This window comes from Gorilla gorilla, chromosome 13 (genome assembly GCF_029281585.2).
Source record: "Gorilla gorilla gorilla isolate KB3781 chromosome 13, NHGRI_mGorGor1-v2.1_pri, whole genome shotgun sequence".
Lineage (NCBI taxonomy): Eukaryota > Metazoa > Chordata > Mammalia > Primates > Hominidae > Gorilla > Gorilla gorilla.
The window spans coordinates 47,870,590-47,890,710 of NC_073237.2; the positions used below are offsets into that span (position 1 = coordinate 47,870,590).

General features: G+C 37.9%; 1 protein-coding gene across 21 annotated transcripts in view; it reads left to right on the forward strand.

The window, feature by feature from the left end:
* The window catches only part of BNC2 (basonuclin zinc finger protein 2), a 451,443-nt gene that overhangs the window by 287,768 nt on the left and 143,554 nt on the right, over nucleotides 1-20,121 (forward strand). For all 21 annotated transcript variants that reach the window (XM_063696351.1, XM_063696358.1, XM_063696353.1 and 18 more), the window contains one exon: nucleotides 789-891. In XM_063696351.1, the coding sequence (XP_063552421.1) occupies nucleotides 789-891 (103 nt within the window). The remainder of the gene's footprint in view (nucleotides 1-788; nucleotides 892-20,121) is intronic.

The window sequence follows — 20,121 nt, forward strand, 5'->3', positions numbered from 1 at the left end:
GATTTTTAAGTGTGTTTTTCAGTTTTCTGCAATACAGGTGTACTGTTCCAGATATAAAATATTCACATAAATGATTTTTTCTGTTCCATGTCTGATCTGAAACCAAAATTTAAACTTATTTTCTTTCTTATGTCACTGTTGAAATAAGAGGAGGATTGTTTTTTATTTTGCAAAACAGGAACGAAAATAGAATTAATAAAAAATATTCAAGGAATTGGGATGTGATTAAATAATAATAGAAATATGTTAGGTCTTATTGAGCACAGGAGTGTCTTTAAAATATATTTGAGAGTTTAGCACAACATTTAATTGAAATTCAGCAGAAGAAAAGTAATATTCTAATAATAATATTTGTGTGCCATATTTTACTTTCACAAACATTTCACTTGAATATTATTTTGTTACAATGTATTTTTTGCTTTATTGACAAGTAGAGAAATTTAAGTGGAAATATATATTAGCAGCAATATACTTTTTTCTTTTTTGGATTTGTGATGTCGTAAATCCAGTATCTTATCGAATATGTAATCCTTTATTTTTATTCTAAGTTTGTAATTTAAAGGATACTGTGAATGACCTAAAACATCGTATTAATGAATGAGCTTTTGTTTTCTTTACCTTTTTTAATAAGAGATTTTGGTGATATCTAAATTTATTTTTAAAACTCTCCAGGCCCCTACCATCATAAAGTCTTTAAAAATGGAAGTGGGCAATATTTAGTGAAATGGTGAAAAGAGTATAGTATCTTTGAACAGATGCTGACCTTTTTTTCCTCCTTTATTTTTCAGGCCATCCGTTGCACACTGGTAAACTGCACATGTGAATGTTTTCAGCCAGGGAAGATTAACCTGAGGACTTGTGATCAGTGTAAACATGGCTGGGTGGCACATGGTGAGGAAAATCTGGGCTTTTCTTCCCGTTCTTATTATGTTCATGTTCGTGTGTGTGTGTGTGTGTGTGTGTGTGTGTGTGTGTGTGTGTGTGTCTGTTTAGAGGAGTCACTGGCCTGGAGAAGAGAGAGGTCAGCTGTGCTCCAAGTGTTAGTTAAGATTCAGCCTGCGGCTCTCAAACAGCATATTCTCAGCTCCAAGGAGCAGTGCTAGGCAAGCAGCTCTCAGCAGAAGGCCAAGATGTTTATAGGACAGTTGGGCTGTGAAGTTCTTACTGAGCATGGGCGCAGCCAGCAAGCACCAGGCCTGATGGAAACTCAAACATACCACAGTTGGCCTTTCAGCGCCTGGACCTCAGAGGGAAGCTGGCAAATCCTCCTTGCTTGAGAACTCCTCGATGACTGCTCACCCTTGTCGTATGTGCTCGGGGCTGAGCTTATCCTTCTAGATGTTAAATGTTGTATGGTCTCAGGTGGACGAGAGAGTGAACGGGAACATTATTTGGCTGGTATCTGAAAATATAACCTGTAAATACTCCCTTTCAGTGTGCATGGGGATTGGAGGTGGTCGACGTAGGTAGAGTGTGAGCTCTATGTAGGTGTGTGCTGGGGTGGGGAGACCCCACGCGAAGGATATGAGTGTTGAGGGTTTTTGCCAGGTGCACAGAGCCGTTCTGTCAGTGTGCCCTGACTGAGCGTTCAGCATATTCCTGTGTATGGTTTGTGTTTATTCTGTTTAAGTAAAAGGAGACTTGGAAATAAGCAGACTTTTTTTTTTCCACCTCCCAGACTGTAGAATTTAAAAAGATAGGTAATGTTTATAAAAAGAAATCCTGGCTTGAGATTTTTTGACAGCCCCGGGTATTGCCTCTTAAGTGGACATATTCTTCATTCCCAAGCAGTGCCAAACATCCAGTGGGTTGTATTTTTATAAATGTCATGTTATTCTAGCAACATCTGAGGTAACAACACTGGGCCATGCCTCGAAATGCTTTTAATTTATCATGTACCTTGCTTGTGAGGGCGTGTGTGATGGAGTTGCGGGGACATTTCAGCCATGTTTCTGTGAGAGAGAGTACTCTGAGAGGAATACCCGGGAAGGGGTGTGTTTCCACCATGCAGCCACAATCCTGCAGTCCTTCATGCCCACAGGGATAGAGCACTTTCCTGCTTTATTAACAAGGCCCAAATCAGCAACAGGTCTCAGTCCAGTCTTGAACAACAGACGAGCTGCAGTTACTTCTGCAGTCTCTTTATGTTACTACATTCAATGATTTCGTCTCTCTTCATATATTAGTTTGCTAGGGCTGCCATAACAAAATGCCACAGGCTGGGTGGCTTAGAGAGCAGAAATTTATATCCTCAAAGCTCTGGAGGCTAGAATTCCAAGATCAAAGTGTTGGCAGGGTTGGTTTCATTCTGAGGCTTCTCCTCCTCATTTGTAGATGGGCACCTTTACATGGTCTCTCCTCTGTGGGAGCATGCCCTGGTGTCTGCAACCTCCAACTCCCGGGTTCAAGCGGTTCTCCTTCCTCAGCCTTCTGAGTAGCTGGGATTACAGGCATGCGCCACAACACCCAGCTAATTTTTGTATTTTTAGTAGAGGCGGGTTTTCACCAGGTTGGCCAGGTTGGTCTCGAACTCCCGACCTCATGATCTGCCAGCCTCGGCCTCCCAGAGTGCTGAGATTATAGGTGTGAGCCACTGTGCCCAGCCCTGGTGTCTTCTTGTGCATCCAAATTTCCTCTAATAAGGACACCAGTCAGATTGGATTAGGGCCCACCCTAAGGGCCTCATTTTAACTTAATCACCTCTTTAAATACCCTGTATTCAAATATAGTCACATTCTGAGGTAGTAGGGGTTATGACTTCAACATAGTAATTTTGGGAGAACACAAGCCCGTAACAGTTCCCAAATATCCTTTTTTTCTCTGAAGAAGAATTGGTTTTGCTGGATAATAGGTACAGAGCTTATATCCTAAACTCATCAGAACCATACGAATATTGGAGGCAGTTTGGGTGTAGACTGTTCTGAGGTCAAATCCTGGCTCTGTCACTTCATGACATGTTAATATTGCTGGACTTCAGTTTTCTTGCCTGTAAAATAGGATTAATAGTTCCTACTTTACAGTCTTATTATGAAAATTAAAGAGAAAATATATGAAGCCTTTCTAACTAATACATATTAAAAGTAAAATGGACAGTAGATGAGCACTAAAGGGGAGGCCAGTCATTAAACAAAGGCGTTTCATTTATTCACTCTAATTTTTGCCAAAGCCATCTTGTATTATCATTATCTATCTACTATGGTAGCCTTGGAGTATAAAAGTTAACTGTGTCACCAGTTTGTTTTATCTATTTAATGTCCATGTGCATATTACATTAGTAATGTAAAGGAAAAAGCAATGTTTTTTCCTTCTTGAACAACATAAATTATTCCTGGCCAGTGATTGTTTCGAGGACTTTCTGAAGAATGTCATTTTTCACCCAACTTGAATAAGATGTTTTTGTTACACCAGACTGTGCTTTTTCTACTGTACCATTAAAAATTCTGTGTTTCTAGGATATTAATTTTGGTGTTTCTCAGACCTTAGCAAAATGTATTCTAATTCTTTCCTTTACAGTTATCACCTTGACTTCTTTTTTCCCACAACAGGGAGATATCTGTATACAGCTCAAAATGCATATACCCAAGCATGTGAATCCCACACTCTCCCCATTCATGAGGCCAAATACAGCAGTGAGGGGTTGGCCTCTAGCCTTGGAGTTGGCAGTGGGATGACAGCACCCACTCTTTTTGCCCCTAGCATTACAACTAATTGCTTCATTCCCTCTCTCTGCACAGAAACCCTGAAATCGTGTCTCCAATGACTTCTGCTCAGAGGTGAAACACAGCATTCTTTCCGGCTGCCTTATACTGTGCAGTGTCCTGGGTGTGGGGCAATGAGGAAGTGACTTGGGTTTTCTAGTGTGTAATTTTCCTCTGAAATGCATGGAACAGCAACAAAACTACCAAGATACATTGCCCAGAATGGTTTCATGGTAGCACTGAATGCATTCTACCTGTCATTATGTCAATAAAAAAATTTTTAATATCTGCTGCTAAAAAATAACCAAATGCCAAAATCATGTATTCTCTCTAAAACAGATTTTTAGAAATTTGTTGACCTCCTTTCTTGAATAAATTATCCTTGTTAACAGCATTTTCAGTTCATTCCTAAGATGTTGGATTTCATGGGTCATTATCTACCATATATATGCACATATGTGTGTCTCTGTATATGTACACACACAGAAACACACACACATTCTCTCTGTTGACTTACAGATTGCTTACTAAAGCTGCGTAAGTTGTTGACGTTAGCTACTTTTCAAAAATCTTTAGAAATGTATTTCTAAAAAATTAAAGGCTGGGCGTGGTGTGTCTGACAGCCTGTATTCCCAGCACTTTGCGAGGTTGAGACAGGTGGATCGCTTGAGCCCAGGAGTTCAAGACCAACCTGGGCAACATGGCAAAATCTTGTCTCTACAAAAAGTACAAAAATTAGTCTGGTGTGTTTGCGTGTGCTCTCGGTCCCAACTACTTTGAAGGCTGGGGTGGGAGGTTTGATTGAGCCCAAGAGGTCAAGGCTGCAGTGAGCTGAGATCATGCCACCACATTCCAATCTGGGTGACAGAGCAAGACTCTGTCTCAAAAATAAAAAATAAAAAATAAAGAGTGATTAATTCATTATACTGCAACACCTGGGTTTTGAAATTATTAATACTTAGTGGGCTGTGTTACTTTTCACAGAGTATTTCCTTAAAATCCTTAGCACTATTGAGTTAAGGGAGGAAGGAATCTCAGAGCAGTTCTGAATACCAGTAGGTATTTCCCACTAAATTAATAAAGGATTTCCTACCTTACCACCACCCTGCCCACATTAAGGAATCTTAGCTCTTTCACTCTGATAATAGAAAGCAGGGCTTATTGAATTTACGTAAACATTTTTTTTTCTCTTGGTAAAAGATGGCCATACCTAGTCTGTAATAATTTAGTTGATGGGCCAGAAATGGCTCAGAATTTCTAATTTTGTCAAGTCTCTGTAAAAGGACTCCAGTTTACTGCCACTACTTCACTGAAATACTATAAATACTATATTTTTTACTTTCCCTTGTTTGCTTTATCTTCTCAGTGTTTCCTTCATTCACCTAAAACGATCTGAGTATGGCTTGAAAAACAATAACAACAAAAGTTTTTTAGAACTCTTTTTGGTTCGAAAGTGGCAAAATAAGATTAAGATATCAGGATAAGAGCAGTAATGGGCTCCTTTTCTGGTGATGTAATTTTTTTTTTCTTTTTACCCTTTGCCTCCACACTAGAGTAGCAATTTGGCCATTCACAGAATTCAGACTTCAGCCAAATATTTTACAGAATGTTAAAAATTAGCTGGTACAACTAGAATACACTCAGCATTGGGTGCAGGTGGGAGTGAGTCCTACTTACTATTCTCCCTTGAAGAATACCTGCTTCTAACAGGAAGCATTACCAATAGGAGTTTGCTGTCTTTGTGAAAAAAACAGGAGGCATGATGTAAAGGTTGAGGACTGCTGCACGAAACCATTTTTACTGTTTAATATTTGCAAGTTAGTTTTAATGTCCATAGTTGAGATGAAGACTTTATTTCTAAACCATTAAGATGAAGGTAAATAAAATAGTAAAAATAAGAAAGAAAACAAACTGAATTCTAAGGCGTTTTAGGAAATATTTAATGATAATCCAGTACAACTGGAAAATTGTTTTTAACCCATGATATTTGATTTGTGTATTTGATAAAAGAGGTGGGCAGATTTTACAGAGGTAATTCATTTAGAATTTTTTTTTAAACTAGATCAGTAACTTTTTCTTCTGATGAAGCTCATTTGTTAAGACCATCTCTTTTTTGGAAAAAAACAAAAAAAAATTTTTTTTAATTCCACTGTTTCCTAGGTATGTGAGGTGAGCATTTGGAAAGAATATGAGACTTGATGAATAAAAAATACATTTTATAGCTTAATGCACCCACAGCAGCTTTCTCTGTGCAAATTATTTTCTTTTTTTTTTTCTTTGACTTTAAATGAAAGGATATGCCATTCCAACAAGCTGCATGAATACTAGAATTTTCATTCACTTTCAAGAGATCTGAATTAATACCAGTGTTATTTCCTTTGGCTAAGGTCTGCCTGCAAGAATGCTTGTTGCACTGGAATTTTGAGACCTTTCTTTTATTATGTTCTGTAAATGTGATTTCCTTTTACTGCATGCATTTCATTCGAGGAAAAGATAGTTTTACATTATTACTTTAATTATTTACTAATTAAGCCAGCTTTTTTCCTGCCTATATTTTCTCCAAACTCCTCTGATTTTTTTTTAATGTAAAGTAAGCAGACCTGGTCTACATCATCCAGATCATCAGTCAGTAGATACTTATTAAACCTATCTCATACATGAAGGATTGTGCCAGGTAGCCTTCAGTTCTTCCACGGAAATGATGAGAAGCATAAAATTAATTTAGTGTCATATACCAACCAGCTTTATGGTTTAATGTACTGTAAGACTTAATATGCATATAACCCATTAATTTCAAACCTTTCTTTTTTTGTATTCACTGGATATAATTTTTTTTTTTTTTTTTTTTTTTTTGAGACGGAGTCTCGCTCTGTCGCCCAGGCTGGAGTGCAGTGGCGCGATCTCGGCTCACTGCAAGCTCCGCCTCCCGGGTTCACGCCATTCTCCTGCCTCAGCCTCCCGAGTAGCTGGGACTACAGGCGCCCGCCACTGCGCCCGGCTAATTTTTTGTATTTTTAGTAGAGATGGGGTTTCACCGTGGTCTCGATCTCCTGACCTCGTGATCCGCCCACCTCGGCCTCCCAAAGTGCTGGGATTACAGGCGTGAGCCACCGCGCCCGGCCTAATTTTTTTTTTTTTTCTCAGCATGGTTGAATTTGAATTTTCAGCTTGTACTTGATATGTCTTATCAGACCAGGGGTATTTATAGAGACCTTCACCCAAATAGAAAATATAGAATTTTTGATTGAATCTGAATATCAATAAACAATAAATGATTTTAAATATAAATATTACCATGCAAATTTAGGTGAGAGTCCTTTATGTTTATTTGCTAAATCTTGCAAGCCCATACCTAAAAGAAAATCCTATTCAGACTCAATTTGCATAAATCCTAAATCAGGGCTATTGTTCATAAGCATCCTATAATCAAAAAGGTTTTGGGCCGGGCGCAGTGGCTCACGCCTGTAATCCCAGCACTTTGGGAGGCCGAGGCAGGTGGATCAGGAGGTCAGGAGGTTGAGACCATCCTGGCCAACATGGTGAAACCCCGTCTCTACTAAAAATACAAAAATTAGCTGGGTGTGGTGGTGCGTACCTGTAACCCCAGCTACTCGGGAGGCTGAAGCATGAGAATCGCTTAAACCCAGGAGGTGGAGGTTGCAGTGAGCCGAGATTGTGCCATTGCACTCCAGCATGGCGACAGAGCGAGACTCCATCTCAAAAAAAAAAAAAAAAAAAAAAAAAAAGCTGTTGATTATATCAGTCCTACATTTAGAATCATGAGATCTCAGTATTTTATTTACAAATTCCTCAAGTTTGTTGGAGGCATGGTAGTTTGTAAGGACTTACAAGCAAGGCAGATCAAAACAAGTAATTTTTCATTTTGTCCTATGAAAGGTCACGTGTCATTATTATTTGTCCCAGTCTATGTTCTTATAAATTGTCTAAATATCTGTGAAAGTCGTTTGTTCCCAACTGGTAACTCTCTAATATTCTCCCTGACTTGAGTCCAAAACCTAGCATAACTAAAGTAGTCCAATCTTTTCCTTGCCAATCTCTTTTCTTCCCTAGTCTTCTCTCCTTCCCACTCCAAATAGAAATTCCTTTATCATAAGAATAAAGCATGACATTTCTGTGATATCATGCTCATTCTGAGTGACTCCACAACAGTGTCCATATGATAATTTGTAAATGTGTCAAGATAAAGAGAGGAGACTAAAAAACAACTAAGTTTCGTCTGACAAAGGAAGATAATGTTCCCAGCAAGCTCTGGCTTGGAGACTATCCCAATGAAAACAACATTTTCTTTCGTAGAAATTTTTTTCCAGAGGGGTGTTTAGGGTTTGTTGAACAGTAGCACAGGCACTAATTTGAGTCCTCAGGGGAAGGGAAGTACATGCTTAGCAGTGGCAAAGTAAGAACCAGATCCTTAGGGGAAATGTTTCTAGGGCTTTGTTCAGAAACACAAGGATAGAAACACTATCGTCTTCTTCCCTTGGTGCACTCGTTTGGAAAAAGTGGAAGCTGGTGCAGTATCTGCTTAAAGAATTTGTCTTTCTAGTGGACTTAGTTTTTCCAGATTGTAAATGCTGAAACCCGGCTTTGCCTAGCTGCAAAATTCTCTTTTGCTCAGGGAAAACAGCTTTTAGCTGCCTCCTAGTTTTGGTGAGGCAGCTGGATTCTGGTCTCTCCATGAGCAAAGTCCTTAGACTTTTTTCTTCGTTTTAGAGAGCAAAAGCAAGGCCATTTTCCTGCCTGGCACAGGAGGCTTTTTTGGGCTTGACCTGAGGGCACAGTGCCCTCTTCTGCCTCTCTCCTTTACTTGCTGATCACTGCTGATAAGCTCTAAAGGGAAGACATCCTCATAAATGCAAAGGTTTGGTGCTTGATTAATGGCACTAAGTATTTTCTTATTGTATGTCTGAGCAGCTTTTGATTTGTTTCTCAGCCTGCACACTTCTTGGATGGTGCTTTGCACTCCTTAAATTTTCTTTAAACCCAGCACAAACAGTGCCTCCCCTTCAAAGTCCTGGGCTGTCTGCCTATTAGCTCCCCAGATTTTCTTTTTTTCCTAGCTCTGTTTTATTCAGATGGAACATAAAGTGAGGCTGGCAAGACCTGGCCTCAAGTGTAGTCACTGCTGGTCTGCTGGTAAGGAGTTTCGTGGGAGGGTGTTGAGAACGAAACACACAGAGCTGTATCCCGCTTCGGGTGAATGAATGGGAGGCAATATACAAAATAGGTAAGAATGTTGTTCTTGAATGAGACTGTTTACATTCACGTCGCGGCTCTGTCACCTACTGTAGGTAGAATCTTGCCAAGTTGTATAATCTCTCTGTTCTGTCATCTGTGAAATGTGAGTGATGATAGCTCCTAGCTCATAGTGTTCTTCTAAGATTAAATGAGATAATCCAGATGCCTCATACACAGTATACACTTAATAAGTGTTAGTTGCTGTTATCACTAACTTCCTATAAAAGTAAGACTTCAACACTGTGGACATGATAGACATGTTTTAGCAAAGTAGAGTGATTAAAAGTTGGGTGTGGCCAGGCCAGTGGTCAAATCCCTTCTCTGCCTTTTGTTAGTAATGCCTTCTCTAAGACTCAGTTATTTCATCGAGAAATTCGGATAATAATAGCAATGCATCTAAATAACACAGATTCATTTTGAGAGACGATTACATGAAAGAGTAGGGTTAGCCCAATATTCTGACACAACAGTTTTTGGAGCTAGTATTGTTATTGCTAAGTCAATAAAATAATATTAAACATCAATATTAATGATAATATCTAGTGTCTCCCTTAAGGTACGAATGTGGAATGTGTTGGGATGAAACTATTTCTCCTTCCAGGGAAGGTTTTCTTCAGTATGCAGTTGCAGAGGTCAGGTCACCAGTTCTTTTGGCTGTTGGACCAAGTGTTCCGTAGGTGAAATTGTTTTCCCAAGCAAATCCAGTATAGTTCCATACCTTCCATTTCCCCTAAAATGTCATTTGAGCCCTTATTTGAACACAGTAAGGAATATTTTACACTAAAAGTCATTTTGAGAATTGCGCCAGTTAAAATAAATTATAGTAATATTTACCTGCTAAAAATCCAAAAGCTATAAGTAGGTGAATTTTAGGTAGGATTAAGGCTACTTTTACCTATTTTCACACCTATCTTTTCGCATGTGAAGTGCTTCGATGGGCTCACCACTTTATCATTTTATTGCATTTTACTACATCATAAATTTTTATATCTTGCTAACGATCCTACAGGAAGCTTAATTGTTTATAGGAGCATCTTAATTAACTGGAGTTTACCAGGTTAAGCAGAACACAAATTGAAGGGGTTATAAATGAAACACACTCAACTCCTCTCCTTTTTACTCAGGATAAACTAGGAGATTCGGCTGGGTCGTAAGGACCCCATATGCCTCAGCAATATCATGTTGATCCTTTCAACCACTCTTCCTTCTCTATTGTGTCATAAATGGTGACTTCTTCTAACTCCTCTCCCCTCTTTACTGAAGTGTGAAATTGCTGGATAAGTACAGTATTTCAAATATAACTCTGAATTGTATTCTGGGAGCCCTAAAATGTTGTTTATACATCCCATTTCTTACCAGGTTTTGCCTTTGTAGATGTTTATATATCTTCAAAAGGTTCTTGAATTAATTTGTTATTAGTTCGCATATACCCAAAGAATTGTATAAGAAGTGCTTTAAGTATTACTTTAAGTATTACCACAACTGGATAGACTTGTAACCAGTATTTGTTAAAAGGCCCAGTAGTGAGATTCCTCTCTTCGTTCAGCTGCTCCCCGGTACCCAGGGAAATCCCCACTTTGACCTCATGGGCCTCTTTGCCTTCTGTACAGTCAAGTGACGCTACAAATTTAAATGCAAACCCATCTAATTGAAAGGACAGTCTTGGGCCTTAGATTCTACTCTCCAAGAAATGTAAAGGCAACTCTACACCTGGCTATCCGATAAGGAAGCCACTGTTATGGCTTTGAACACTTGAAATGTGGCTAGTCCAAATTGAGATGTGATGTAGGTATAAAGTGTACACCAAATTTTGGAGCTGTCATCTTATTTAAAAAAAGAATGTAAAATAGTCATTAAGAGTTGTTCTTCCATATATTTTTGATTTATCATGTCAAATATGTTTTTAAACATCACTTTTTTACTATTTTACTTGAAACTAGAAAAATTAAAATTCTGTATATTGGCTGGAATTATATTTCTTTCTTTTTCTTTTTCTTTTTTTTTTTTTGAGACAGGGTCTTGCTCTGTCACCCAGATGCAATGGCGCAATCTCATCTCATTGCAACTTCCCCTTCCTGGGTTCAAGCAATCCTCCCACCTCAGCCTCCTGAGTAGCTGGGACCACAGGTGTGCGCTACCACGCCCAGCTAATTTTTGTATTTTTTGTAGAGATAGGGTTTCGTCTTGTTGCCCAGGCTGGTCTCAAGCTCCTAGATGCAAATAATCTTCCCGCACTGGCTCCCAAAGCACTGAGATTACAGCTGTGAGCCTCCGTGCCCAGCCATAAATTATATTTCCATTAGACGTGGTAATCGTAGGTTCTAGGTATGAGAAAATATATTTGGAGAGCTAAAGCCTAGGTTAAAGTGGTTTGGTGGCAGAGTAGTTAGAATTGGTGTGAGAATCCTAACACCCTAAATCCAGGCTCTTGTCCCTTGAGTCACCACTGTAAACTCTTCCCCAGTTTTTCGTACTTTGACGCTTGCTGCACTATTGATCCTGGCCAGTTTTTCCTGTGCCTTGTTCATCAAGAAAGTGGGATTCCCACCCCTTTACTCCCCTCTGCACCACCACTCCCCACCCCCAGAGCAATTAAGTGCTTCCTTCTTTATTTTCTCAATACACTTTGCTGAGACCAGAGGTTTCTGGGTAATACTGATCCTTCCACTAACTTGAAAAGCTCAGGAAGGGCACTTCATCTTTGTGTGCTGGAACATACTGCAGCATCTCATGTGGTGCATGGAACAAAGGTTTATTGAAACTCTAAGCTTATGGAAAAGTCTCACTCAGATTCCTAATTGCCTAATTCCTAATTGCCATTTGCTTTTCCAGCAGCCTCTTCCCATTTTAAGGTATAAACACAGCCCACAAACACCTTGTCTTTATGCCCATTTGTGCGTTTTTCTTTTCCAGTTCTCATTCTATTTTCACCTTTGCTGTTTCCCTCTGTCTTCAGACAACAAAATAAGTGAAAGGTAAGTGGGAGGTTTTAGTAGCCCAAATATCCAGGAAGTAAATTTTAGAGAAGTTAAATTTGTTTAATCATTAACAGATGTTGGTGTTTTTGTTTTATTCAGAAGATAAGATCTTGAGTGAAATACCTTCTGCTTTCCAGTTTTTTTATACTCCTTTGCCTGCAAAAATCTGAGGGTAAGACATTACCCACCCGCCTCCTTTTGGCTAATCGTGTTTTCCACTATCAGTAAAAATTAAAAAACAAATCAACCTCGAACATAAAAGAAAACACCTGTTTGGCTTGGAGAACTTGGCTAGGGAGGTCTTTTTTCTGACATGCCAAAAGCGACCATCACAAGGCCCCTTAAAAAAAAAGTCATTTTTTTTCTATATTTCATGTGAGCATTGGCAGAAACTCTGACAAGCAGTTCTTCATATTTTATTATGTTCTTGTCTGCAGAATCTCTGTCAGGCAAAAACCTTGTCAGCGGAAAACCTGTCGTAGGATCAGAGGAGACAAAAACAGGTGTCACACAGGCAGTCAAAACTGAAGGAAAAAAAAGATTAGGCTAAAGAGAGAGAGGCAGACAATTACATTAATGCCATTGCTTTTATCTTATAGATGTGTGTTATTATCTCGGGGTGCTGAGTGCGCAATTGCCTCAAAGAAAAGTAGACAGGAGACAAGGGAAAACTTGATAGTTATTAACTGAAGAGGCAGTGTGTCAAAGCTGGATGGGGTTCAAAGTTTTGCAAAGGAAAAAAACTGCAGGCAGCAAGCAACGGCTGTGTGGTTCTGCTTTCGGCTACATAAACCGAGTAGCTCTCTAACATTTTCTACTTGGAAACAGATCATAGAAGGAAAAATTAATGAAAGTTTTCATTTGGAGTTTTTGAGGGATAACATTTATCCTATATATATGTGAATGAATCATATAACCTTTTCTCTCTTACAAAATCTTGCTACAATGTGAGACATGGTGAGGCATGAAGACAGGCATTTGTCAGTTCAGCTGTGTTGTTTGGATATATTTAAAACACCTATTATCAACACACTTTTAATTAAAAAAAGCTATTAAGAAGCCCTTTTACTAAGTGTGAACATCTGTATGTGCAAGCTGTAAATTAGGAGATCACATATGTGTGCCTCAGTCAGAGACTAAATGAAATTGGCAAGTGTTTTCTATTACTGGTTTTTAAATACAGTAAAATATCTCAAGGAAAAATTGCTACATTTTACAATTTGTATTGACTCTTTTGATTGTGCCCATTGGTACTGATTAATTGAACTTATCTAATTAGAAATTTTCTAATTAGAAATTAGGGTTACTATCATGATCAAATTAGTAAACAGAATTCAAAGCACTAACCAATATCTCCCCTGTTTCTTTATTCACATTATTTCAGATGTCACTTCTTTTCTGAAAGTTTGCGCTCCATTAAATATGTGTGATGGTATAAAATACTTTCGTTTTGCCAATGGTCTAAATCCCAAAAGAGTTTTTGCCTTGTTGATAACTCATACATGTCAAACAGCCCACTAATAGAGAATGGGATGGTAACTTTAGGTTTCCCTATCTGCTCAATGATATGTTGATCACATTAGTGGAAAAATCAGCAGATACTGCTTTAGTTCTTAACATTTTCTACTTGTGCATTTAAGATTTTGTTAAGTTAGACTTTTCCTAAGCCCTAGGACTGCCCTCTTAACCCGTTTTTATGAGGAAATCTTTACATAGGGTCTTTTTATCCCACCGGTTACTGATACAAAGCAGTTTGATACTTGATATATGCATTAAGCAAATCCAGCAGTCCAGAAGAAAACACACGTCAGTGCCAAAAGTGTGTGTGATAGCCTAGAGATTTTAAGGGATTACAGTGGGGAAAACAGATTGATTATAGATTTAGAATGAGATTTCAGCCTGAATTACTGGGGGAAGGAGGAAAAAATACTTGTGACACAAAGGTGACATTCATTTTTCTTTTTCAAGACTGAGTATAATAATTTCTTTCTTTTAGGTATTTCCCTACCAGATGCTGGCTTTTTATACCACGACTCTCAATTTTGAAATATTTTTTCACATGTGATAGTTTAAAGCATATATTTTATCAAATAGTAAATATGCCTTGCCTTTGCAGTTTTTGCTTAATGAAATTCTTATATAGATATATGTTCCTTTAAGAAATTTAAGTCTTTAAAGTGAATAACTGGGGGGTAGGGTGATTATTTTCTTGCAGAAGAATTCGTATTTTTGTTTAATAAAAGGATGTACATAGTTAATTCAGGTAGCAAATCTCAATAGCTACTTTTAAAATGAGATATGTTTTATAGTCAGTGTACTGTGTATTAAATCCATTGGTACATAAACTGAATAAAGCAGGGTTTGTGTAGCCAACTTTAAGCTGGCTGAGGCAACTGGAGATTGGATAGAACAGCAGTGGCAATAATAATAATTCCCAAACCTGGTTTCAGCAAGTAGATTCAATTACTAAATCTCTTCTTAGATCTACTGTCAAATTTGCAGATAAAATTTTCTCTTTGCCTGTTACCACCTTCATGTGGAGTTGCTGCAAAAGAGCAAAGGCATGCCCCCAAAAGTGGGCCATGTAAGAAAGAAGAAGCGGGAGAATAAGTATAACCAAGGACCTGTTTAATCTACTAGCCAGGAGAGAGAGCTTCTGAACAACCGAGTGGTGAAATACTTTTATGTGTGCCTCAGTCAGACTTTAATGCTTTTCAAAGTCTGTTTTGAGGACTTTATTATGCATAAGGCCACAGGGGGAAATGCCAATCAGTTTGAAATATTGGCTGTATAGTCTCGAGTGGAGCTCAGTGTCTACCCTGGACTAATTGTGGGTGTTTATATGTGTATGTATATCCACAAACCCTGAAAGCTACATGTCAACTGAAGTTGATTAAAATCTGTAGGACAGTGGGGCTTAACTGGAACTACTTTTGTCCCTCTTCCCTCCCTACAGTTTGGAATTACATTCATAATAAACCATGAGAGTATTTATACATTATCCCTCATGTATTAAGAGATGAGAAAAAAAATCAAGGGCCATTCACATAATGTATATAAGGTATAGTAATGTAATGAGGATTTGTAGAGGTTCAGTGGAGTTTATTCATTTTAAAAAACACTGACACACTATTTGTTGAAGAAAAAAAAATAAACCCTTTGTACATAAGGGTTGACAGTTTTTATCACCACACTTGGGATCAACTCTTTTAGCTACATACCATTCGTTTTCTTCTTCTCTTTAAAAAAAAAAAAAAAAAAAAGCTCTAGAAGCAAGCCTTGGTATTAAATATCCTAATTAATTCAACCTTGACAGTTACAGTTAGAAAGTTGTGACTTAAATGGAACATGAGTTATTTTGTACTTAACTTGCTCCCAGTTACATAGTTCTTTCCCCCAGAAGTAGTGAATAAAATGTGCAGATCTAAATATTACTTCACGTCATAAGACATTTTTCTCTTAATCACAATTGTTGCCTGCCTTCATGATCTCCTGATTCACTAAAAAGTTTTAATATGTCATCATTGCCCTTTATTAATGTTCTCCCCAAGTGTTAAGGCTTTTATTAGGATCTAGCTTACAATCTAAGAGTAGACTAAGCCTTTGCCTTGAGCCCTGATGCTTTTGCCCGGTAAGAGAGCTGAGTCTTATAATGGGAAAGAATTGATGTGATAATGATTCCAAAGGGCCCCTTTATGATGAAATTCTAAATACGCAAAATCCCATTAAACCTGTGGAAGTTCATGGGCTAGGTACATTGAAATGACATGTCATTATATTGGGTATAGTGTGCTTATTGTGAAGTGTGGTATAATTGAAAATTATTGGTCGTATTAGCAAGAATGAAGAGCCACCACCCTCATAAATTCAGAGGTTATGGCCTGGACATTTGAGGTAGGAGTGGTAAAAATATTCTGTTTATAAATAATCAAAACTTTAAAATCTGACCCCAGAAATTGCTCCAATAAAAATCTCATCGCTAACAACTTTTAGAACTCTTAATCGTGGAAAGAGTTTCATAAAAACAATCCCTAAAGACATGTGTTAAATGTTAATCTATTGGAAATTAAAATAGTAGTCTAGGATCCAGAGCTTCTAAAAGCTGACCACCTGATGCTTGTAATTTGGAATTCTAAAGGCGGTTGAGGCAAGAGACCCAGAGTTCTCGAAACAATTAGCCTTGTAATTTAAGGCTCACTTGGCTTTCTCCCAAAATAAAAGAATAAGCCTTCTTTTTTAACTTGTAAAATTACTTCAAATTAGCATTAAAAATTTTGAAATATCCAGGGCAGGACTGAAAATTAGTGAAATAACGGGTTTCCATTTAGACCCTTTTCATACAGATTTTTAATTGTTTTATTCTACAAAGTAGGTGGTTTTGAAAAATCATTGTACTTCACATACTTCTTATCTTATTGAATGGCTGTTAGCTTCACACTGCCATGCCTGAACAGCTAGATGGACTCCACTGGACCTCAGGACCTGAAATGAGCATATTCCTGTGGAAACCAACTAAGTCACTTGAATTTGACTTTTAAGGAAAGTTGTGTTTAAAAAAAGTTGTGGAAAACTAAGAACTATAAACTATCACTGAGAGCCAATTTTGTAGGATCAGTGAAAAGCACTTTTATACTCTTACATTAAGAAAAAAAAGTATCTGAATATGTTCTTATTTCTGTGACCTTCACAGAAAATATTGGAAGTGAAGTCTGTAGAATTACAGGTTTACATTTATTTTAATTTATTTGAAGGTTTGAGGAGCAATTCCTGTTATTTAAAATAGAAATAAAAAATTGTTATTCACATTTCATATGATAGATGTGTTCTTTTATAACTACCCCTCACCCACCCCCAGCACTATTTTATACATTTGAAAACTGAATTTTATAAAGGACATTACTTTGTTCTTTAAGTTAGCAGTATAGTTAAAAGTACATATTACTTTACATTTATTACCCATTTTGCATTATGTTTTATACTCATTTTACATTTATATTACATACATTAATGAAGCACAGAAATCCCAGCTGTTGTCCTTATGGCAATTCTGTTCCCACATAAATGAGTTTTCTTCATTCAGACTCAAGTGTCATTTTGGGGTCCTGTGGCTTAGCCACCATGTTCCTTTGGAAAACTATAGATCTTATCAAAATATTTATTGAAATTATATCCAGGCCTCAATTTCTCCTTTGTTTTGTAGCCATAAAATTGCCAGTTTAGGCCTCTGTTTCTAGCATTTTAGGAAATCCAAGTAAATTATGTCCCATCAGTAACCTCATTCACAGTTTAAGAAGCTTGTATTGTATGAATTTTTTTCCTTTTTTCTAATATCTTTATCTTGCAGTTAAAGCTTTTGCTTTTTCCGGATGAAATTCTGCATACTAAAAAGAGATTAATTGACCCTTTGTTTTTCCTCCAGGCCTTTTACAAAAGAAAAATAATCCTTTCTTTATAGATGCTCTTCTTACAGTCTTACTGTGTGACTATTCTCCGACCCCTTTCCAGGGTCTATACTACACCTTTTTCTATAGCTATAAGGCCATCAGTCTAGCATATTGATCACAAATCTAGTGATTTGTGCTACCATTATGGATGATTTTCATAAAGTCTGTGTATTATGATTCAGTCTGTGTACCTTGCAATTAAGATTCTTTTTCTTAACCATATTAGACTTCTATCCTGTTTTTCTACTAAAAGTGCATTGTAATCTCCCAAATAATACTTGACCTAGTAAGAAAGAAAATATGCCAAGTTTACTCAGGATTCCTGCTTAGCTAGCAGTGCCACCTTACCCTCCAAATTGCCTTAATTACCCACCTTCACTTATTCTGTGAGGGGGTGCTGTCTAGAACAAAAGAAGGGTTGAGAAAGGGACATGGATGAAATTAAGAATTTGGTGGCATGGTGGAATCATACATTTACCCTTCCAGTGAAAATAGAATAACGGCTTTTTATTCTATTATATACACTTAACTGTGTTCATTCATCCAACAGTATGATTACTCAACACACTTGAGTGATTTTGTTTCAGGTATGGTTGCTGCTCAAAATCAAGGTCTCGAGATAAGTAGGAACATAAGTGATCCCAGGAAATGGTAGAGTCCATTTCCTCTTATATGAGGGAGCCTCTCTAGGCTACATGGAAAAAGAAAATAGAATATAAATCGAAACGGGAAAGAAAAGGTAGTCAGAGGAGTTAATAAGAAAGAAGAAAGACACTTGAACAGCATTGAAAGTAAACGTTCTGAGAAAATACAGCTTTATGGATGGAACCTCACTTATCTCTCTGGCATCATCTTGGGTTCTTCTCTTGTTCATGCCCTGGCCGAATTGGCTTTGCCTGGAATACCTGACTCCCACCCCATTGAAATTATGTTCTCATGTCACATACCCAGTTTGTAATTTTGTGTGTTAATGTGTTTGTTCGTTGCTTTTTTTTTTGAGATGGGGCTCATTCTTTTGCTTAGGCTGGAGTGCAGTGGCGCAATCTTGGCTCACTGCAGCCTCAACCTCCCAGGCTCAAGTGATCCTCCCATCTCAGCCTCCCAAGGATCTGAGAGTATAGGTGTGCACCACAATGCCTGGCTAAGTTTTGTATCTTTTATAGAGACAGGGTCTCACCATGTTGCTTAGGCTGATCTCAAACTTGAGCTCAGGTGACCCACCCACCTCAGCCTCCCAAAGTGCTGGATTACAGGCATGAGCCACTGCCCTGCAGTGTAATTTTTAAAAGTCTGTTTTCTTCACTAGTGTATTAACTTCAAGTGGGCCCAAATCATAGCTGTTTTGTTCTTCACTAAATCTCTAAAACTTAGCATGGGACAGGAAATACACATTTAGTGACCAAATAGTAAAGTGCTAGTAGTATGTGAAAGTGCTGGGAACCTTACTTTGGGCAGATCAGAGGGCCCATGTCAGAGAGTTACTAGGCTGGAAAGTAAACCAATCTGTCCAAGGTCTTCTGACCCAGGTTGAGGATTTCATGTGTGGGTGAGAGAGAAGTGGGGCAGTTATGTGTGTGAAGAGGCTGGGGGCGTCATTGGAAATTTTGAACAGAGGAAGGACTAAGCAGTATTATGAGAAGATTGACTTGGTTTTATTTAGCATATAATAGGCCAGTGAGAACAGAGAGAGACCAAATCAGTTAGGAGCCCTTGTAGTAATGAAGTTATGAAGGTCTAAAAGCCTGCTCTAAAATGGTATAAATTAGACTAGAAAGAAGAAATTGATCCAGGAAAAACTGCAATGGAAAGAGTTTAAAGTGATTAAGGATGATGATGACCTACGGAAGCAAGGGAAAGTAGTCAGAGATAATTTTGAATGTTCGTGCTAGATAATGTTAAGGGAGACAACACGGCCACCAAGATAGAAACTTTTATCTACAGTATGACCTCAACTATATAAAGTTATGTATTGAAAAAAGTAGATGTAGATACATCAACATGTGGACAATCATTGTTTTGGGTGGTGGGATTATGGATAATTGTCTTTTTGTTTTCCTTTTTCTTGAATTTAGAACATTTTCTCAATAAGCACCTATGAGAAAATGAAACACAAGAAAGTCTGATTTCAAATATTTTGGCCTAGTGTCCCAGTTCTACCTTTCACAGCAAAAGGAGTCAAGTATGTGTTTGGAGTTGAGCTTGGGCAGAGCTAAAGTTAAAGGTTAGGGATCATCTGCATAGTGTAGGAATAGTTGGATTCCTAGGGGCAAATGATCACAGGTGGGCAGGTGGAGAGGCGGTTTGTCTGGAAACCTGATGTTTCCTCTGAATCTCATTGATTTTGCCTCCAGATCTTCCAAACTGGAAAATCCCAATCATTTTGTAGCTGTGCCTCATCTTTACTACAAGCATCTGTTTTTCCTCCTACTTCTTAGCTTGGTCTTGATTTTATGCTTTCTTCTCCTTTCTCCTTACATTAAGATTGTGGTCTTCAAGTCACTGGCTTGCTTATACTTAAAATAATTTTGAAAACTAAGGACTACCCTAACATTCTCATATGCTGAGTTACTTACGAATATCTTACAGCAAGTAAGTGGCAGAGCTGGGATTAGACTCTGGCCCTAGAGACTCTGTCTTTAATCTGGAAGACAACGAGCACCTTTTAAAAACACTGGAAACATGAAATCGTTGCTTTCTGTCATTATTTTTTAACCTTAACTGTTGTTTCCACTCCTTTTCCCCCAAATA